At 42.9% G+C, this 18432-nt stretch overlaps 1 protein-coding gene across 2 annotated transcripts in view; it reads right to left on the minus strand.

Annotated features, from left to right (window-relative positions):
* LOC124046979 (ubiquitin-conjugating enzyme E2 E3) overlaps positions 1-18432 on the minus strand; it is a 69131-nt gene that overhangs the window by 19936 nt on the left and 30763 nt on the right. For both annotated transcript variants that reach the window (XM_046367732.1, XM_046367739.1), the window contains exon 4: positions 5153-5285. In XM_046367732.1, the coding sequence (XP_046223688.1) occupies positions 5153-5285 (133 nt within the window). The remainder of the gene's footprint in view (positions 1-5152; positions 5286-18432) is intronic.

Here is an 18432-nt window from a genome sequence, read left to right on the forward strand (position 1 = left end):
CTGCTCCTGGTCTTGCTGGGTCTCAGTCTGTTCCCTGCCATCGCATCTCTCCTGTTCTTGTCCCTGCCCTTGCTGTGTCTCAGTCTGTCCCTAGTTCTCATTTTTTTTTTAGAGTAGTACCCTAGTTTCCCTTTTTATCGTTTTTCGTTACGGTCCTGAGGAGAGGAGTTGGGTTCTTTCTCGGGACGTGCTGGACCGTTTGATCTATGATTTCCTCCGTTGCTGCCAGTGTTCCTCCTCGAGAGCGCCAGGAGGCGCTCGGTGAGTGGGGGGGGTACTGTCATGTTTGTCATTTATTATCATGTCTTGTCCCTGTGCTCCCCATGCTATTCGTTTCCCTCTGCTGGTCTTATTTGGTTCTTTCCCTCCTATCCCTCTCTCTCCCCCTCCCTCTCTCACTCTCTCGCTCTCTCTTCTCTCTGTCGTTCCGTTCCTGCTCCCAGCTGTTCCTATTCCCCTAATCATCATTTAGTCTTCCCACACCTGTTCCCGATCCTTTCCCCTGATTAGATTCCCTATTTATTCCTTTGTAATCCGTTCCTGTTCCGTCGGTTCCTTGTTTTGTATTCCATGCTGTAATTGCGTTTCGCCCTGTCCTGTCGTGTTTTTTGCCGTGATTGTGTATCACCCTGTCCTGTCGTGTTTTGTGCCTTCTTCAGACGCTGCGTGTGAGCAGGTGTCTCAGTTGACTACGGCCTGCGCCTACCCGAAGCGACCTGCAGTCTGTGGCCGCTTCTCCAGTTGTTTTCCCCTCTACAAATCTAGAGGATTTCAGTTATTCCGTTTTGAGCATTAATAAACTCTGTTTCTGTTAAGTCGCGTTTGGGTCCTCTTTCACCAGCATGACAGAGGCGGTGTGGTTCCCCTCCATGCTACCAATTACCCTAGGGTCTGACTCCCTCTCCCTCTCCAGTCAAACTGTATATGCCATCTTTATGACATGTTAATAGAAACCAGACGAGCCAGACTCAGTCTTGTATTACCATAACCACTGTAAAGGCTAATCCCATCACTGTAAACAGCGGATTTGTGTTGAATAATAAAACTGTTAGACAGAGCAAACATATCATGACACCCCCCTCAGTCCAGTATAGAGTATAGAGTGGTACAGCGTTTAGTTCTGAGGGTGAATTCTCCTAAATAGATTATGTTAGTTTTATGTGAAATGGGATTGCTTTCTATGAAATAACCCTATTGCTCCCTCCACTAGCAGAAAGCTATTATGATCCTGATTATATCCACCTCCCGTATAGTTTTCTCAGGAACATAATAGGCAGTGTAGCCTGTTGTAGCATATTACTGAGAATATACGCTTCTAAAAAAGAGGAGCCCCTGCAGTGCCTATAACAGACTAGAAGCTGCATCCCAAAAGGCACCCTACTCCCTGCCTTCAGAAAGTATTCATACCCCTTGAATTATTCCACATTTTGTTGTGTTACACACAATACCCCCCTAACGACAAAGGGAAAACATGTTTATTGAAATTTTTGCACATTTATTGAAAATTAAAAACAGAAATGTCTCATTTACATAAGTATTCACACCCTTGGGTCAATCCTTTGTAGAAGCACATTTGGCAGGGATTATAGCTGTGAGTCTTTCTGGGTCTCTAAGCTTTCCACACCTGGATTGCACAACATTTGTCCATTATTCGTTTGAAATTTCTTGAAGCTCTGTCAAATTGGTCATTGATCATTGCTAGACAACCATTTTTAGGTCTTGCCATGGATTTTCAAGTAGATTTAAGTCAAAAACTGTAACTCGGCCACTCAGGAAAATTCACTGGCTTCTTGGTAAGCAACTACAGTGTAGATTTGGCCTTGTGTTTTAGCTGCATTCCGTTTATTTTTTATCCTGAAAAACTCCCCAGTCCTTAACGATTACAACTATACCCATAACATAATGCAGCCACCACTATAATGGGGCTCCAGAGTGGCGCAGCGGTTTAAGGCACTACATTGCATGCAGCAGTGCTAGAGGCATTACTACAGTGTTGGGTTCATATCCTGGGCTGTGCCACAACCAGCTATGGTCGTGAGTCCCATAGGATGGTGCACAATTGGCCCAGCGTTGTCTGGGTTAGGGGAGGGTTTGGCAGATGGGGCTTTACTTGGCTCATTGTGCTCTAATGACTCATTGTGGTGGGCAGGCTGACCCCAAATGCCAGATGAACGGTGTATCCTCTGAAACATTGGTGTGGCTGGCTGGTGGGTCTTAAGGACGTTGTTAAGTGGGTCATGTTTCTGGCGGACACATGACTTAAAATCAAATTTTATTGGTCACATACACATGGTTAGCAGATGTTACTGCGAGTGTAGCGAAATGCTTTTGCTTCTAGTTCTTGTTAATATCTAACAAGTATTCTAACAATTTCACAACTACCTAACTAACTAACTACTTGCCTACCTGGTTAAATAAAGGTTAAATAAATTAAATAAATAATAAAATAGGTAAAGGGATGGCAATTTGTAAGTCGCTCTGGATAAGAGCGTCTGCTAAATGACTTAAATGTAAATGTAAATGTAAATATAAATATATGGATGAGCGATGGCCGAGTGGCATAGGCAAGATGCAACAGATGGTATAAAATACAGTATATACATATGAGATGAGTAATGTAAACATGTCAACATGTCTCTCGGTCCCAGCTTTGATGCACCTGTACTGACCACGTCTTCTGGATGGTAGCGGGGTGAACAGGCAGTGGCTCGGGTGGTTGTAGTCTTCGATGATCTTCTTGGCCTTCCTGTGACTTCGGGTGCTGTAGGTGTCCTGGAGGGCAGGTAGTTTGCCCCCGGTGATGCTTTGTGCAGACTGCACCACCCTCTGGGGAGCCTTGCGGTTGAAGGCGGTGCAGTTGCCATACCAGGCGATGATACAGCTCAACAGGATGCTCTCAATTGTGCGTCTGTAAAAGTTTGTGAGGGTTTTAGGTGACAAGCCAAATTTCGCACCTCCTTTTCAATTTGTCTGTGATGTGTACGCCGAGGAACTTAAAACTTTTCACCTTCTCCACTGCTGTCCCGTCGATGTGGATAGGGGGGTGCTCCCTCTGCTGTTTACTGAAATCCACTATCATCTCCTTTGTTTGGTTGACATTGAGTGAAATGTTGTTTTCCTGACACCGCACTCCGAGTGCCCTCACCTCCTCCCTGTAGGCTGTCTCGTCGTTGTTGGTAATTTAAGCCTACTACTGTTGTGTTGTCTGCAAACTTGATGATTGAGTTGGAGGCATGCATGGCCGCACAGTCATGGGTGAACAGGGATTACAGGAGGGGGCTGAGCACGCACCCTTGTGGGACCCTAGTGGAGATGTTGTTTCCTACCTTCACCACCTGGAGGTGGCCCGTCAGAAAGTCCAGGACCCAGTCGCACAGGGCAGGGTTGAGATCCAGGGCCTCAAGCTTAATGATGAGCTTGGAGGGTACTATGGTGTTGAATGCTGAGCTATAGTCAATGAACAGCATTCTTACATAGGTATTCCTCTTGTCCAGATGGGATAGGGTAGTGTGCAGTGTGATGATGATTGCATTGTCTGTGGACCTGTTATGCAAACTGAAGTGGGTCTAGGGTGGCAGGTAAGGTGGAGGTTATGTGATCCTTGACTTGTCTCTCAAAGCACTTCATGATGACAGAAGTGAATGCTACAGGGCAATAGTCATTTAGTTCAGTTATCTTTGCCTTCTTGGGTACAGGAACAATGGTGGCCATATTGAAGCTTGTGGGGACAGCAGACTGGGATAGAGAGCGATGTCCGTAAACATACCAGCCAGCTAGTCTGCATACCTTCGCCTCTCCAGAGCCCGTTGGGTAGTTGCAGCGATAAGCCAAGATTGAAAAAAGTGGGTAAAATAACAATATGGAGAGTGTTATTCAGTAATGTATTGGATATGCCCCAAACATAACACTTTGTATTCAGGACATTTTTTTTTGCAGCATTACTTTGGTGCCTTGTTGCAAACAGAATGCATGTTTACCTTCTTTTCACTCTGTCAGTTAGGTTAGTATTGTGGAGTAACTGCAATGTTGTTGATCCATCCTCAGCTTTCTCCCATCACATCCATTAAACTATGTAACCGTTTTAAAGTCATCATTGGCTTCATGGTGAAATCCCTGAGCGGTTTCCTTCCTCTCCGGTTAGGAAGGACGCCTGTATTTTTGTAGTGACTAGGTGTATTGATACACCATCCAAAGTGTAATTAATAGCTTCACCATGCTCAAAGGGATATTTAAATGTTTTACCCACCTACCAATAGGTGCCCTTCTTTGCGAGGCATTGGAAACCCCCCCCCCCCCCCTTGCCTTTGTGGTTGAATCTGTGTTTGAAATTCACTGCTTGATTGAGGGACCTTACAGATAATTGTATGCGTGGAGGACAGAGATGAGGTAGTCATTCATAAATCATGTTAAACACTATTGCACAGAGAGTGAATCCATGCAATGTATTATGGGACTTGATAAGCACATTTTTACTCCTGCTTGTCATACAAAGGGGTTGAATACTTATTGATCCTAGACATTTCCACTTTTCCTTTTTTATTAATTTGTAAACATTTCTAAAAACATAATTCCACTTTGACATGATGTGGTACTGTGTGTATACTTTCTGAAGACACTGTAGTGCACTACAGAGCCCTAAGGGCCTGGGTCAAAAGTAGTGCACTATGTAGGGAATAGTGGGCATTTGGGACACACAGAGACTCTGCTGGGCTTCTCTCTTCTCTCTGCTGCTGCTGCCTCTCTTTCTCAATAATAACAGCATTGTGTTAAATGGCTCAGGGTTATTTTGGTCCCCTGGTCTCCACAGTCATGTGACAGTAGAGCAGAGTGCTGTAGTGTAACTGCTGCTGTGTAGTAGCCTCAAGGAGATGATGGCTGGGCAGCGCCAGTTAGTCAAAAACACAAGACAAGACATCATGTTAATCAGCCTCAAGGTTTCAACTGATGACCTCAGCAAACTCATGTCAGCCCTGACCTCCATGTGGAACAATAGAGGACTAACTGCAGACAGAGACTGCGTCCTAAACAGCACCCTATTCCCTACATAGGGAACAAGGTGACATTTGGGACGCAAGTAGAGGCTCCCATGTTACTGAACTGTTTAACCAACCACCTCTAAACCTATAAAGCAAGTGAATAAAGCGTACAGTACCTTTGGTGGCTTGAAGGGGTAGTCGGATGAGAAGGTGATATCTAGGAAGAAGACCCCTCCCTCGTACACAGAGCCTGGTGGTCCCAGGATGGTGGATCTCCATTCATAGATGTTGTCTCCCTTGGGTCCCGCACTGCAAATACACAAAGACAACAGCCAGAGTAAGTAAAACCCTTTCTGCCTTTATTGTTAAGCCTGACAAAGACCTACAGGTCAAAACGTTGCACTCAATAAAACTGTGGAAAAATGCAATAATGTGAGGGTCTTTATTTCATGACTTGATTTTTGGACCCTGCTGCTACCTATTACACCTCAGTTCCTCAGTTAGAGACCAGCATCACTCCTCCAGACCCATTTAAATGGATGTAAATGGACAAGCTATCACAGGGGAAAGTCACACAGTCAGGGCTCTGCCTGAATAGGCTGTAGAAGCATATCTTAACAGGAGAGATAGCTAGCTATGTGTTAATGTAGCACTCAGACAAGCAGGTGAATGAGGGGGTGGAAGCTGCCTTGAGCAGACAGACACTTATCTACACTGTCCTCACTATTCACCCTCGGCTCTATTACCATGTGATGAAAAGACATCGCACGCACGCACGCACGCACGCACGCACGCACGCACGCACGCACGCACGCACGCACGCACACACACACACACACACACACACACACACACACACACACACACACACACACACACACACACACACGTCTGTCAGTAGCCTTGAGAAAGAGAGAGAGATAGAGAGGCCACTCACCACTCACCAGTCTCTCAGTAAAGTACTCAACCCATTGTCAATAGGACAATTGATAAAAATACACCCTGATTACAGCACTGTCAATAATATGGGTATAAATAAAATCAATACGACTGTACAAATGTATGATCACTAGCCTTGTCCCATATTGTATACAATGTCAGTCAGAGAAGTTAAATCAAACACAGGCTGATCATTATTATAATCCTGGTTTTAGAGCAAAATAAAACAGTTCGTTTTACCCATAAGATCTAGACAAAGAACTCTGAGCTAGAAGACAAAGGGACAGAATGCCAGAACAGGTGATGATGCTTTAACTATAGCCATCTGTCCTTCACTGGAGATATCTGGTGGTAGAGACAGATCAATCTTTTCACCTCTTCCCTCCACACATCAATCTGACAAGCCTTCAGCAGAGGCATGAGAACCCCTTCTTTAAGCTGCCAACCTGGCTGTCTGAGAGACACTCCCTCACCTTGTTACCTGATCTCACTGTTACTTACTATACAGGAGACTTTCATTTAGGAATAACGGTACATCTAGCCTGGTGCTAGATCTGTTTGCCCTGTATTATAGTTAACTTTAGGTAACACTTTATTTGGATAGGCTATCTGAAGATGCTCTACAGACTATGCACAGACTATCAGTAACATTTCAACTGTAACACTTTATTTGGATAGGCTATCTGAAGATGCTCTACAGACTATGCACAGACTATCAGTAACATTTAAACTGTAACACTTTATTTTGATAGGCTATCTGAAGATGCTCTACAGACTATGCACAGATTATCAGTAACATTTCAACTGTAACACTTTATTTGGATAGGCTATCTGAAGATGCTCTACAGACTATGCACAGACTATCAGTAACATTTCAACTGTAACACTTTATTTGGATAGGCTATCTGAAGATGCTTTACAGACTATGCACAGACTATCAGGAACATTTCAACTGTAACACTTTATTTTGATAGGCTATCTGAAGATGCTCTACAGACAATCTACAGACTAGCATTAACATTTAAACGATCTATTAAGCCAGACCCTAGCTGTAACCCTAACGTTAACCCTAACCCTTATTCTAAACCTTACCCTAACCGTAACCTTAGCAAGCAGTTGCTTATCAACAGAGAGTTTGTTGATAGTATGACCATCTACAGATGGAAAAGCAGGACTATCCAAAAAAAGCGTGACCCAGCTATGACCATAGGAGTCGGCTATACAGCACAAACAGATCTGGGACCAGGCCTATGTAAACCTGTCCCTTAATGTACATATCTCAAGGAAACTAGGATATGTTACGTGCAAAGATCCACAGCCTACAACCTGTTCAGGCCAGCCTGTCATGTTTTGTCATTTATTATCTTGTCTTGTCCCTGTGCTTCCCATTCTATTCGTTTCCCTCTGCTGGTCTTATTAGGTTCTTTCCCTCTTTCTATCCCTCTCTCTCCCCCTCCCTCTTTCACTCTCTCGCTCTCTCTTCTCTCTATCGTTCCGTTCCTGCTCCCAGCTGTTCCTATTCCCCTAATCAATCATTTAGTCTTCCCACACCTGTTCCCGATCCTTTCCCCTGATTAGAGTCCCTATTTCTTCCTTTGTGTTCCGTTCCTGTCCTGTCGGTTCCTTGTTTAGAATTCACCGTGCTGTGATTGTGTATCGCCCTGTCGTGTCGTGTTTTCCTCAGATGCTGCGTGGTGAGCAGGTGTCTGAGTCTGTCTGGTTCAAGTGCCTTCCCGAGGCAACCTGCTGTTCACCTGCTGTTCAAGATCGAGTCTCCAGTTTGTCCTCGTCATTTCGAGTGAAAGTTGTGTTTTTTGTTTGTATTTACTTTACTGGATTAAAGACTCTGTTTTCGCCAAGTCGCTTTTGGGTCCTCTTTCACCTGCATGACACCAGCCATCATGGAGTCGCCTCTTTACTGTTGACGTTGAGACTGGTGTTTTGCGGGTACTATTTAATGAAGCTGCCAGTTGAGGACTTGTGAGGCGCCTGTTTCTCAAACTATACACTCTAATGTACTTGTCCTCTTGCTCAGTTGTGCACTGGGGCCCTCACTCCTCTTTCTATTCTGGTTAGAGCCAGTTTGCACTGTTCTGTGAAGGGAGTAGTACACAGCGCTGTACGAGAGCTTCAGTTTCTTGGCAATTTCTCGCATGGAATAGTCTTCATTTCTCAGAACATGAATAGACTGATGAGTTTCAGAAGAAAGTTATTTGTTTCTGGCCATTTTGAGCCTGTAATCGAACCCACAAATGCTGATGCTCCAGATACTCTAAAGAAGGACAGTTTTATTGCTTCTTTAATCAAAACAACAGTTTTCAGCTGTGCTAACATAATTGCAAAAGGGTTTTATAATGATCAACTAGCCTTTTAAAATTATAAACTCGGATTAGCTAACACAACGTGCCATTGGAAAACAGGAGTGATGGTTGCTGATAATGGGCCTCTGTACACCTATGTAGATATTCCATAAAAAATCTGACGTTTCCAGCTACAATAGTAATATACAACATTAACCATGTCTACACTGTATTTCTGATCAATTTGATGTTATTTTAATGGACATAAAATGTGCCTTTCTTTCCAAGTGGCCCCAAACTTTTGAACGGTGGTATATCTACTATTTCAGAATCATGTTGACTCTAATGCTTCCCACAGCTGTGTCAAGTTGGCTGGATGTCCTTTGGGTGGAGGACCATTCTTGATACACACAGGACACTGTTGAGCGTGAAAAATTCAGCACTGTTGCAGTTGTTGACACAAACCAGCACTCCCATACTCACTCTGAATGGTACACATACACAATCCATGTCTCATTTGTCTCAAGGCTTATCAATCCTTCATTAACCTGCCTCCTCCCCTTCATCTACACTGATTGAAGAGGATATACCATCGTTCAACAGAAGTTGTTTTGTCCACTCTGTATATCACTCATTGCCCTATTCCTCTGTTCTGGCACATATCTACTATTCCCAGGGATCCTCTCAGAGTCCCTCACCCTTCATCCACCCTCCACTACTTTCTTCACTGCCTCAGAATACGACACCTTCTGCACTACTCTGACCCTGGCCACGTCAACCTGCCTCTCTCACACCAGACACCTCCGATCCCCAGTAACATGGGCACCACTACAGTTGACACACACAACTTTTCCCACAAAAACTACAAATTCCTCTGTCCCATGTCCTCCTGCACACTTCCCACATCCTGGAGTCTCCCTCCTACACACTGCTGCAACATGCCCATAAACGTGACACCTATAACACCGCAGTGTATTTGGCACAACAGCTCTAACAGCATAACTCATATATCATAACATGACTTTGTCAGGTAAAGACTCTGAATCAAAGCTCAAAATAACAGACTGTGTCACCTCTGTTTCACCACCGAATCTGTGTCGCAACGAACGGTGGGTGTCACAAACACCAGGAATCTTCAACTTAAATTGCTCCACCTCCACATGTAACACTACCCCAGAAATCACTCCCTTCAATGGTGCAAAGCAAGATACAGGGCTTTCCCCAAGTTGTATCGCATGGAGCGCCTGTGCCCTCCGAGCTAAGGTAATACAAACAAACATCACAAGTCCACTTCGGGTTACCTTCACCGGCTCAACAGCACCCACCATCTTTTCCACCCAACCTGAAACCACCCATGGATCAGCAAAAAGGCCTGGTTCCACCCTCTTCAAAAATCTCCCTCCCACTGGAACAAATGTATCTTTATCCTAACCATGTCTATCAATGCAGGGCTCGGGCTTCGAGCTCCTCACATCACCTTCTACCCCTTCCATTTCACCTCCAGAACTCAAACTGGCGTCCGGCTCACTCTGTTTGAAGTTGACAAAAATCTTCCTCAACATACCTTCTTCCCCATCATCGCTAGCCCCAACCTACATGTACAAATTACCTTGACTAACCTGTACCCCTGCACAGTTTCCGGTACACCTTTGATACAGCCTTGTTGTTGTTATTTTATTGTGTTACTTTTTATTTATTTGGTAAATATGTTCTTAACTCTTAAGGGCTTGTAAAGTAAGCATTTCACAGTAAGGTCTACACATGTTGTACTCGTGACAAATACAGTTTGATTTGAATTTTACAGATTCAATCCCATCCTCCTCCCTTCACCAATTACCCTACACCTTCTGAAAATATTTTTAAGCCAAAATCTCTTTTTAGCCTCCTCGAGACATGCTAAGCCCTGTACTCCCTCCACTTCAAACTCAAACTGCTTCCCCTGCTCGAGTCATGTAGCCGATCGTTCCACTCAGAGAGTTCACGGAAATTAACACGATCGAGAAACAACACCACATGACTGAAACTATTTCTTGAATCAAATGTCCTGTTCTGTTTTGCTGAAATGTAGGTAAGGTCACAGACATTCCTAACACTGATCTGATTCAAATGCATGGAAAACCACATCAATGACTAAAAGTAATTCTAAACAGGATGATAGGAAAAGTGTTTCAAATCTGAACACTAAGAAGATAGGTGTTTTCCTGGTTGGAAACTGACTGGAAAAAGCTGACTGTCATGTTTAATCTTGCATTCTAAACACCTGTGTTGAAGAGGAGAACACCTATTGGCAAATCTAAATGCCTAATGTGTAAGTTTTCAACACTGACGTTTAAGTTCTAATCGTGCCACGTTTCATGGTGTTACAGTGTAGCAATTGGGTAAATAGATGAAACAAGCTCCAGTAGGCTAATATTTTTTAATCCCGTATTAATTGCTCCCGAGTGTCGGAGCGGTCTAAAGCACTGCATCTCAGTGCTAGAGGCATTACTACAGGCCCTGGTTTGATCCTGGGTTGCATCACAACCGGCCGTGATCGGCAGTCCCATAGGGCAGCACACAATTGGCACAGCGTCATCCGGGTTAGGGGAAGGTTTGGCCAGGGTAGGCCGTCATTGTAAAATAAAAATTTGTTCTTAACTAGCTTGCCTGGTTAAATAAATAAAAAATATTGTATTATAGTATAATTACAACTCATATATCGGCCGATATTGGCCTTTTAACGCTATATAACGGTATGGGCCGATAACTCCACCGATACCGATATTCAATAAGTAGGATGAAAAGGGAATCTCATGCTTATCAGAACACGTGTGGCCATTGTCAAGATGTGCCATTATTATCACAATGTATGAAATCAACATTTGAAGCATAGTTATTGGACAATTGGTCTTTTGGATTGCAATTTATGAGAATTCAGTGTGAAATGTTTTAACTTTTTATTTCCCCGATGTAAAACAGTATTTTAGCAGATATATCATAATCAGTAAGATGGTGCAGCTGTAAAACCTTTTGAGGATCTGAGGACTCATGACAAATCTTTTCAGTCTCATGAGGGGGAATAGGTTTTGTTGTGCCCTCTTCACGACTGTCTTGGTGTGCTTGGACCATGTTAGTTTGTTGGTGATGTGGACGCCAAGGAACTTGAAGCTCTCAACCTGCTCCACTACAGCCCCGTCGATGAGAATAGGGCCGTGCTCGGTCCTCCTTTTATAGTCCACAATCATCTCCTTTGTCTTGATCACGTTGAGAGAGAGGTTGTTGTCCTGGCACCACACGGTCAGGTCTCTGACCTCCTCCCTTTAGGCTCATTGTTGTCAGTGATCAGGCCTACCACTGTTGTGTCATCAGCAAACGTAATGATGGTGTTGGAGTTGTGCCTGGCCGTGCAGTCATAAGCGAATGTGCACCGATAATGGAGTGTTTGGGTTAGATATGTACAGGGGTAAGGTGACTAGGATATGTGATAAACAGAGTAGCAGCTGCGTTTAATATGATTGTATGTGAGTGTGTGTGTGTGTGTGTGTGTGTGTGTGTGTGTGTGTGTGTGTGTGTGTGTGTGTGTGTGTGTGTGTGTGTGTGTGTGTGTGTGTGTGTGTGTGTGTGTGTGTGTGTGTGTGTGTGTGTGTGTGTGTGTGTGTGTGTGTGTGTGTGTGTGTAGATTCAGTATGTGTTATGTGTGTGTGTAAGCAAATTAAGTGTGTGTGTATTGGAGTGTCAGTGTGAGTGTGAGTGTGTAGAATGTAGGGCTAACCCCAATTGTTTGGTCGATAGGCTGTTGGTTGACCGAGATTTTCTTTTGTCGAGCAGTAGCAAATATATATATATATATATTTTACGGTGCACGAGATGCCTGTCTTATTCACGCCCATCTCAGTGAACTGATACATTGCGGGGGCTGCAGGGATGGCACAGGCCAAGAAGAAGGAGAATGTGGCTGAGATGCACAATGCACATCTCTATCCAGAATGCGTTCCCTCCCACCAATTTGTGCACATTCATTGTTTCATAACTTCATTGTTTGAATTGTTTGTGTTTGATTGTTAGTGTCTATCAATTCCCCATTAAATATATCACCGCTAGTAAATTGACCATTCATTTCTAATCTACAATGTTTTTTTGTTTACAGTCATTTCTGTTAATGCATTCAATAAATGATTATTCCAGTGATTTACCATTCTCATTGACTATGAAATAACACATATGGAATCATGTAGTTCCCCCAAAAGTGTTAAACAAATCAAAACATATTTTATATTCTTCAAAGTAGCCACCCTTTGCCTTGATGACAGCTTTGCACACTCTTGGCATTCTCTCAACCAGCTTCACTTGAAATTAGTTCCCACATATGCTGAGCACTTGTTGGCTGCTTTTCCTTCCCTCTGCGGTCCAACTCATCCCAAACCATCTCAATTGGGCTGAGGTCGGATGATTGTGGAGGCCAGGACATCTGATGCAGCACTCCATCACTCTCCTTCTTGGTCAAATAGGCCTTACACAGCCTGGAAGTGTGTTGGGTCATTGTCCTGTTGAAAAAAAATTATAGTTCCACTAAGCGCAAACCAGGTGGGATGGCGTATCACTGCAGAATGGGGTGGTAGCCGTGCTGGTTAAGTGTGCCTTGAATTCTAAATAAGTCACCGACAGTGTCACCAGCAAAGCACCCCCACACCTCCTCCTCCATGTTTCACAGTGGGAACCACAATGCAGAGATCATCCATTCACCAACTCCATGTCTCCCAAAAATCTCAAATTTGGACTCATCAGACCAAAGGACAGATTTCCTCTAGTCTAATGTCCATTGCTCGTGTTTCTTGGCCCAAGCAAGTCTCTTCTTATTATTGGTGTCCTTTAGTAATAGTTTATTTGCAGCAATTAAACCATGAAGGCCTGATTCACGCAGTCTCCTCTGAACAGTTGGTGTTGAGATGTGTCTGTTACTTGAACTCTGTGAAGCATTTATTTGGGCTGCAATCTGAGATGCAATTAACTCTAATGAACATATCCTCTGCAGCAGAGCTAACTCTGGGTCTTCCTTTCCTGTGGCGGTCCACATGAGAGCCAGTTTCAATGTAGTGCTTGATGATTGACTTGAAGAAACTTTCAAATGTCTTAAAGTAATGATAGACTGTTGTTTCTCTTCGCTTATTTGAGCTGTTCTTGGCATAATATGGACTTTTACCAATTAGGGCTATCTTCTGAACACCACGCCTACCTTGACACAACTGATTGGCTTAAACGCATTAAGAAGGAAAGAAATTCCACAAATTAACTTTTAACAAGGTACACCTGCTAATTTAAATGCATTCCAGGTGACTATCTCATGAAGCTGGTTGGGAGAATGCCAAGAGTGTGCAAAGCTGTCATCAAGGCAAAGGGTGGCTACTGTGAAGATTCTAAAATGTATTTGAATGAATAGGTGTGTCCAAACTTTTTACTGGTACTGTATATATATACTGAACTAAATATAAACACAACATACAACAATTTCTAAGATTTTAGTGAAATACAGTTCACATAAAGAAATCAGTCAATTGAAATAACTTCATTAGGCCCTAATCTATGGATTTGACATCACTGGGAATACAGATATGCATCTGTTGATCACTGATACTTAAAAAAGTATGGGTGTGGATCAGAAAACCAGTCAGTATCTGGTGTGGCCACCATTTGCCTCATGCTGTGCGACACATCTCCTTCACATAGAGTTGATCAGGCTGTTTATTGTGGCCTGTGCAATGTTGTCCCAGTCCTCTTCAATGGCAGTGTGAAGTTGCTGGATATTGGCGGGAACTGGAACACGCTGATGTACAAGTCGATCCAGAGCATCTCAAACATGTTCAAATGGGTGACATATCTGATGAGTATGTAGGCCATGGAAGAACTGGGACATTTTCAGCTTCCAGGAATTGTGTACAGATCCTTGCGACATGGGGCCGTGCATTATCATGCTGAAACATGAGGTGATGTCGGCAGATGAATGGAATGACAATGGGCCTCAGGATCTCGTCACGATATCTCTGTGCATTCAAATTGCCATTGATAAAATGCAATTGTGTTCGTTGTCTGTAGCTTCTGCCTGCCTGCCTGCCCATACCATAACCCCACTGCCACCATAGATCACACTGTTAACAACGCTGTTATCAGCAAACCGCTCGCACTCACCATGACATCTGCTCGCTACAGTTGAAACTGGGATTCCTCCGTGGAGAGCACACTTCTCCACAATGCCAGTGGCCATCGAAGGAGAGCATTTGCCCACTGACTTCGGTTACGACGCCAAAATGCAGTCAGGTCAAGACCCTGGTGAGGACAACGAGCACGTAAATGAGTGAACTTGAGACGGTTTCTGACAATTTGTGAAGATATTCTTCGGTTGTCTGAACCCACAGTTTCATCAGCTGTCCGGGTGGCTGGTTCTCAGATGATCACACAGGTGAAGAAGCCAGATGTGGAGGTCCTGGGCTGCCGTGGTTACACATGGTCTGCGGTTGTGAGGCCGGTGGGACGTACAGGGCTTTGCAAAAGTATTCACCCCTTGGTGTTTTTCCCATTATGTTGCATTACAACCTGTAATTTAAATCGATTTCATGTAATGGACAAAATAGTCAAAATTGGTGAAGTGAAATGAAAATAATTACTACAAAACAAAAACCTGAAAAGTGGTGCGTGCAGATGTATTCACCCCCTTTGTTATGAAGCCCTTAAATATGAAGCCCTTAAAAAAAACAATTTTCACATCACCCTGAGAACATCGTCCCCAGTGAAGCATGGGGATGGCAGCATCATGCTGTGGGGATGTTTTTCATCGGCAGGGACTGGGAAACTGGTCAGAAATGAAGGAATGATGGATGGCGCTAAATACAGGGAAATCTTTGAGGGAAACCTGTTTCAGTCTTCCAGAGATTGGAGACTGGGATGGAGATTCACCTTCCAGCAGGACAATGACCCTAAGCTTAGTGCTAAATCAGTGGTTTAAGGGGGATCATTTAAATGTCTTGGAATGGCCTAGTCAAGCCCAGACCTCAATCCAGTTGAGAATCTGTGGTATGACTTAAAGATTGCTGTACACCAGCGGAACCCATCCAAATTGAAGGAGCTGGAGCAGTTTTGCCTTGAAGAATGGGCAAAATTCCCAGTGGCTAGATGTGCCAAGCTTATAGAGACATACCCCAAGAGACTGCAGCTATAATTGCTGCAAAAGGTGGCACTACAAATGATTGGCTTTGGGGGGAGGTGAACATTTATGCATGCTCAGGTTTTCTGTGTTTTTGTCTTACTTCTTGTTTGTTTTACAACAAAAAAATATTTTGTGTCTTAAAAGTGGTAGGCATATTGTGTAAATCAAATGATACAAGAGGGGTGAATACTTTCGCAAGCCAATGTACTGCCAAATTATCTAAAACAACATTAAATGATCTGGTAACAGCTCTGGTGGACATTCCTGCAGTCAGCATGCCAACTGCACACTCCCGCAAAGCTTGAGACATCTGTGGCATTGTGTTGTGTGACGAAACTGCCCATGTTAGTGTCATTTTATTGTCCCCAGCACAAGGTGCACCTTTGTAATGATCATGCTATTCAACTTCTTGATATGCCACACAGGTCAGGTAGATGGATTATCTTGGCAAAGTAGAAATGCTCACTAACAGGGATGTAACCACATTTGAGAGAAATAATCTTTTTATGCATATGGAACATTTCAGGGCTCTTTTATTTCAGCTCATGAAACATGGGACCAACACTTTACAAGTTGCATTTATATTTTTGTTCAATCTTGAACATGATTATTTATTTTGGATGCAATTTGAATGGAATTGATGGAGAGAGAAAAATACTATGAGAGAGTGCTCACATGCACAATTATTTAAAGCAACGATATTCGAGTGATAGCCTGTTTTAAAACTTTGCATCTGGAATTTAAAAAAAATCTTTCAAAAAAAAAAATGAAGGTAACCCTGAAAGCGAGATGGATATGTATAAATTAGAAATGCACTCAGTTTTTATATTACTATTGTATCTGCTCATCTGCAGCAAATATATACCTGTCACAAGAAAAAAGTTACCATGATGAGATGATACATGCATTGTAAACTGCACTCCATACCGAGATGTGCTGTCTGTCCCCACCCTGAGTGTTGATGATTGATCATGCAGATAACTGAGAGTAGGCCATAGAGAAGCCAGATTTAGAAATGTAACAGTTCCATTTCACATAATCCTGTTCATAAAAAGAATGTATTATAATTGACAGGTTTCTCACAGTTGTTGATTGCGGGAAAAGAGAGTGGGTTTGAGCAGGAGATCTCAGTAAATCTCGGTCACCCGTTTCCCGCTATTCAACCCTAGCTACTACTACTAAACCATATAGCATTACTGCTGTCTGAGCAATGATGCTTACAGCATCTGTAAATAGCCCGTCCAATCTACCTACCTCATCCACATATTGCTAATATGAACTTTTTGCACACCAGTATTTCTACTTGCACATCATCATCTGCTCATCTATCACTCCAGTGTTACATTGCTGAATCGTAATTACTTCGCTACTATGGCCTATTTATTGCCTTACCTCCTCACGCCATTTGCACACACTTTATATAGATTTTTTTTCTATTGTGTTATTGACTGTACGTTTGTTTATTATTATTTATGTGTAACTCTGTGTGGTTGTTTGTGTAGAACTGCTTTATCTTGGCCAGGACACAGTTGTAAATGAGAACTTGTTCTCAACTGGCCTACCTGGTTAAATAAAGGTGAAATAAAAATGTAAAAATCACCAAGCCAAGCCAGCAACACCTCAGCAGCCACACCGTATTCAGTCAGTCATACTACAAGGGCTACTACTCCTAAACTCGTCTGGCAGAATTACAGACTACTCTAGAATCTCTGGTAGGGATGTGACAAATGGACAATTGTTTTTAAATTTTAAACTGCATTTTTTAAATCAGTTTTCGGTTTCCTTTTTTAATTTTTCACAATTCAACTGTGCTGCTGCCAGCAACGGTTTCGGTCTCACGGTGAGCCCCTTTCAGATGGTTAAGCATTGCACAAGTACTTCCACTACTGTACTTCAATTTCACCTCACAAAGTTTGCTATTCCTTTTCATTTAGCTTCTCAAAGTATTGCCATACAGGAGTTCGCCATTTTTCTAGCTGTTAACGATGATGACATAGTGGTGGAGAGTCGACTACAAAATAATTTAATTCTCGATTTCTTGGTTTGCAATGTCTCGCAACTTCAGTAAAGCAGGGCCTATCATCAATGAATAGGCTAGGATACTCTACACCCAAAAGACCGAAGACTGAACACACACTTACATCATAAGCCAAGAGAAAGAGCAGGGTTTGCAACTAAAACAAGAGTTTCTATAGTTTCTATAGGTAGATCCCTTTCCGTGTCATTCCGTTTGCTTCCGTTTAAGAAATGTTTTGCAACAGAATTGGCGTAATGAATACACCCCGGGCAAGCCAGTGCAATATTTGGTGTGCATATGTCTTGGTAATCTGTCTTGCATTCTTTGCAAATTCACCAAAGTAACCTAAAGTTTGCCTCTTTCTCTCTGGATTTGTTTAAATTACACAACCTTCCCCAGGCCTTTATAGCCTATTGTCTATTTAGGCTATAACACAGAAAATAATGTTTTGTGATAACTTCACTGCAATCTTAACTTTATGGGATGTTTCTTCACGTTATTAACAATTCCAATTTCATGTAAACGTTTTAACGTTTAAGTGTTGGAACACCACTAATCTCTGGGGCAGTGGCATGAACACAGCTGACATACAGAGATCAGAAATCCTCCCAGGTATAGTATCTGTCTGCTGGCCAAGACAGACAGCCTTCCTGGTGTGGTCCACAGAAAGAAGCACCACCACCATGCTAACATAGCCTGGTCCAACATCTTTCAGCAATTGGCATGACATCAAAGACAGATCTGGGACCAGGCTATACTAATCCCGCAGAAGAACATATAACACGTGAATTTATATTAGTATAATATATATTCAATTTTGCAGTCCAAAGAGGCTTACAGTCATGGGTGCATGCATTTTCGTAGACAGGTTAGCTACATGTATACTAACTAACCCATCTGGAGAAAATACAACACATTCATGTATAGCCACACTGACTAGTTCCAAACCCCACTGGAGACAAAATATATACAACACATTCATTTATGATGCAATTACATCAATATGCTGCTTGTGTTACATAA

Source organism: Oncorhynchus gorbuscha, linkage group LG01 (genome assembly GCF_021184085.1).
Source record: "Oncorhynchus gorbuscha isolate QuinsamMale2020 ecotype Even-year linkage group LG01, OgorEven_v1.0, whole genome shotgun sequence".
In the NCBI taxonomy this organism is placed as follows: Eukaryota; Metazoa; Chordata; class Actinopteri; order Salmoniformes; family Salmonidae; genus Oncorhynchus; species Oncorhynchus gorbuscha.